This window comes from Lonchura striata, chromosome 5, assembly GCF_050655825.1.
Source record: "Lonchura striata isolate lonStrDom1 chromosome 5, ASM5065582v1, whole genome shotgun sequence".
NCBI lineage: Eukaryota > Metazoa > Chordata > Aves > Passeriformes > Estrildidae > Lonchura > Lonchura striata.
The window spans coordinates 7,625,356-7,629,665 of record NC_140707.1 but is presented as its reverse complement, the minus strand read 5'-3'; the positions used below and the strand labels follow the sequence as shown (position 1 = coordinate 7,629,665).

At 53.6% G+C, this 4,310-nt stretch overlaps 1 protein-coding gene across 1 annotated transcript; it reads right to left on the bottom strand.

Annotated features, from left to right (window-relative positions):
• Nucleotides 1-562: 562 nt before the first annotated feature.
• Nucleotides 563-2,467, bottom strand: LOC110481833 (olfactory receptor 14A16-like). Its single transcript, XM_031507517.3, has one exon. The coding sequence runs from the start codon at nt 1,910-1,912 to the stop codon at nt 893-895; it is 1,020 nt and encodes a 339-aa protein (XP_031363377.3). The 5' UTR covers nt 1,913-2,467; the 3' UTR covers nt 563-892.
• Nucleotides 2,468-4,310: the final 1,843 nt, after the last annotated feature.

Genomic DNA, 4,310 nt, shown 5'->3' with positions numbered 1-4,310 from the left:
ATGTGACCATGGGGCCTTTGTGACACCCTGGGGCCCCATGGGACCAAGGGGCCACTGTGAAACTGCGGCACCAACGAGAACATTGTGACACTGTGAAGCCCCATGGAACCAAGGAGTTCATTTTCGAATTTTGGGGTCCCATGGAACCAAGGAGACCAGTGTGACAGTGCAGGGCCTGGTGTAACCAAAGGGACAGTGTGACACTGAGGGGCACCTCGGAACCAAGGACATCTTTGCAGATGACACCAAGCTGGATGTGAGTGTTGATCTGTTGGAGGGTAGGAGGGCTCTGCACAGGGCCCTGGACAGGCTGGATCCAGGGCCCAAATCCAACAAGGTGAGGTTTAACAAGTCCAAGTGCCGGGTCCTGCACTTTGGCCACAACAACCCCTGCAGTGCTACAGGCTGGGGACAGAGGGGCTAGACAGCAGCCAGGCAGAAAGGGACCTGCAGGGACTGATGGACAGCAGGCTGGACATGAGCCAGCAGTGTGCCCAGGTGGCCAAGAAGGCAAATGGCTCCTGGCCTGGGTCAGGAATGGTGTGGCCAGCAGGAGCAGAGCTGCTGTGCCAGCACTGATCTGCCCCAGCTCTGCACACAGACATTGCTGCTGCAGCTCCAGAGAAGGCAACAAAAAGGCATCTCTGCAGAAAACTGTGCTGGGACATAATTTATTTCCTTTAAAGCCACAAAGAGTGTAGTCCCTCATTGACACAATCTATAACCACAGGGAAGGCGGTCAGAAACAAAATGAGGAATGGCAAAAAGAATGATATTTATCTGGGGCCAAGATTAAAATGTATAACAAAGGAAAAAACCTCCAAAATGAAATGAACAAGAAGTATCAGAGTTTACTTTTATTACAAGTGATTTGCAGAAATTGGCCAGCATTTTAATGTTTCTGAAAGCATCCAGTCATCAATCTCCACACTGCAGCCTTGAGCTCCTGGTTCCTCAGGCTGTAGATGAGGGGGTTCAGGGCTGGAGGCACCACCGAGTACAGAACTGACAGGGCCAGATCCAGGGATGGGGAGGACATCGAGGCAGGCTTCAGGTGAGTGAACATAGCAGTGCTGAGGAACAAGGAGACCACAGCCAGGTGAGGGAGGCAGGTGGAAAAGGCTTTGTGCCGTCCCTGCTCAGAGGGGATCCTCAGCACAGTCCTGAAGATCTGTACGTAGGAGAAAACAATGAACACAAAACAACCAAAAGCTATACAGCCACTAACCACAATGAACCCAAGTTCCCTGAGGTAGGAATTGGAGCAGGAGATCTTCAGGATTTGTGGCACCTCACAGAAGAACTGGCCCAGGGCATTGCCATGGCACAGGGGCAGGGAAAATGTATTGGCTGTTTGCAGCAGAGCATTGAGAAAGGCACTGGCCCAGGCAGCTGCTGCCATGTGGGCACAAGCTCTGCTGCCCAGCAGGGTCCCGTAGTGCAGGGGTTTGCAGATGGACACGTAACGGTCGTAGCACATGATGGTCAGGAGATAGAACTCTGCTGAGATGAAGAACATGAGGAAAAAGAGCTGAGCAGCACATCCTGTGTAGGAGATGGTGCTGGTGTCCCAGAGGGAATTGTGCATGGCTTTGGGGACAGTGGTGCAGATGGAGCCCAGGTCGCTGAGGGCCAGGTTGAGCAGGAAGAAGAACATGGGCGTGTGCAGGTGGTGGCCGCAGGCTACGGCGCTGATGATGAGGCCGTTGCCCAGGAGGGCAGCCAGGGAGATGCCCAGGAAGAGGCAGAAGTGCAGGAGCTGCAGCTGCCGCGTGTCTGCCAGTGCCAGCAGGAGGAAGTAGCTGATGGAGCTGCTGTTGGACATTTGCTGTGGTTTGTACTTTGGGTATTGCTGTGGAGAAAAGGACAGTGAAGAGTTAGAGGAGATAGCTGTGACCAAAATCAAAGCCATTTTCCATACACCTCTGCCCTCTGTGAGACACGCTTCTGTTTTTAAGAATTCTGAGGTTTTCTTTATAATCTTCCCTGTATCTCTCCTGATGTTCTTGGATATCGGAAACCCTCAGCTTTTCTGCTGCCTATGGTAGAATAAAGTGATTTCCCTGAAGCAAGAGGACGAGTGGAGAGTGAGGGGAGATTGTGTGTCAGTTTACTCTCTTAGGAGTTTCTCTGAGCTTTCATATTTCTCAAATGGAGGATGTTCACAGTCCCAAGTTTTCCTTAAAGATCACCAGGTACTGCTGAGAGGAGATGGATCAACCACAGCCCAGCTCTGCATTTGGAGCCAAGGACTTAGGATTCTCAACTTGAGGATGCTCATTTCACACACCCACCAGCATTTTCAGTGTCACAACACCTCTGCCTTTTCCCATCAATCTTATGACTCAAAGATGCTCTAGGACATGTTTACACCCTGGATTGAAGCTCCCAGCTTGGACTGGAATCTCAGGGAGACTTCCAAGTGTCCTTCTGATGGCACTGGATGAAGGGAGGTGCAGCTCCTTCCCTGCTGCACTGCCAGCATTGCCCAGAGCCGGGCACTGGGGACAGCTGTGTCACCCTGAGCCAGCTGTGCCCCTGCCAGAGCCCCCAGTGCCGGGCAGCTGCTCCCAGCCCTGTGCTCTGCAGAGGGAACTGGGCCCGGGGCTGCAGAGCTGCCCCACGGCTCTGCTGCAGCTCTGCCTGCACAGGAGGGGCTGCACGCCTTGGAGCCCCGGCCCTGAGGGCAGAGGCTTGGCTGGGGCACAGGAGGGAGGGGGCTTGTGCAGAGGGAGGGGCTGCACTGGAGGGGATCCTCTGGACATCTCTAAACTCTCCCTGCCTCAGCATTTCTGGGTTTTGTTTTCTCTCCTTCCCTGATCTTCTCTCTGCTTCCTGGAGATTTTCCTCCTGCAGGTGTCTCCCTGTGCCTGATCTCTCCCTGCCAGCACTCCCAGACCCCAAATCTCTGTGCACTCTCCTTGGCCTGACAGAACCCTGCCTGTTCACAGGGCACGGGCTGGGGGCAGGTTCTGTTTGCAGCTTGGAGAAAGGACAGCTCAGACTGAGCCTGATGGTTCCAGACAAGGTGATGCTGCTGCTGTCCATGGGCAGAGTGGCTGAAAGCACATTAGGGATCTCCTGTGAATCTCTAGATCACTAAAAGTAACAGTTCAGATACCTCAGGCACTTGTCAAAATTCCTAATCAAACTTTAATATTTATCCCCCCTCCCTGCCATTCTCCAATAGTAGAAAACAGAATACAAATTTTTGAAATGTCCTCATTTTTATAAAAATCTTTGTCTTGGAAATATTCTGTGGTGGATTAGAAGCCCTCAGCATGTCAGAGCTACATGAACATTTCACCCGCCCTGCACCAGAAATACTCAGAGTTGTACTCACAGGTTCTGTGGGCATTGGCATGTTCCAGCTTTAGGAGATCTCTCCAGGAGCTGCAGCTGCATTGTCCTGCAGCCAGAGGTTCCTGTGCCAAGGGCTGGCAGTGATTCTGCTCCAGGCACTTCTCAGCCCCTTCCCAGCCCTGACTGATTGAAGCTCTCTGTGCCTCTGTGCTGTGCCCGGGCTGGCTGCAGGCAGTGCCCCAGCCCTGCTGGGCTGGGAGAAGAGCTGCTCAGCAAGAGAAATGTGCTTTTGAAGCTCTGCTTGGTTACCAGCATCACCCTCTGTGCCAGGAGCCCGGCCCAGCTCAGCAGCACAGACACAGCACAAGGACTTTAATGACCCTCTGGGGCTTTGTGCCCAGGCCCTGAGCATCAGGCCCTGAGAGGGAGCTGCAGAAACATCTCCAGAGCTCCAAGTCGCAATCCAACTCCAAAGTTTCTTGGACTTTTAATGGGTTCCACTGAGGGACACGACTGAGAAAGTGTCCCCCAGGCCCCAGGCAGAGCAGAGAACTGGAGGCACTGATGCCAGGTGGGGACAAAGAGAAGCCAAGTCTTGGTGCCCTGGGGCACAGCAGGGTCTGTGCCACCAAGGGCTGTGAGGAGACACCTTGTCCTGAGGCCCTGGGGCCTCCTGGCACAGCCCCAGCCAGGCTGGGCACTGTCAGCCCCTGGTCCTGCCCTCAGCATCCCCCCCTAGCCCACATCCCAGTGGCCTCAAGGATCTGCTGGAAGGAGTCCCTGGGGAGCCTTGGTCAGGAATGGCCCTGGGGGCTCCTTCATGCTCCCAGGGACTGCAGGTTTTTCAGAGGACTTTGGCTTTTGCTTTTGCCTTGAAGTCTCTGAGAGCTTTGTGCAATCATGGCCTCCAATTATCTGCTCTAATTAGTCCCTGGAGAGACTTTGTCAGGAACAACACTCAGTGGGGCTTATTACTGTTTCAAGGTACTTCAGTTATTTTAAGGTAC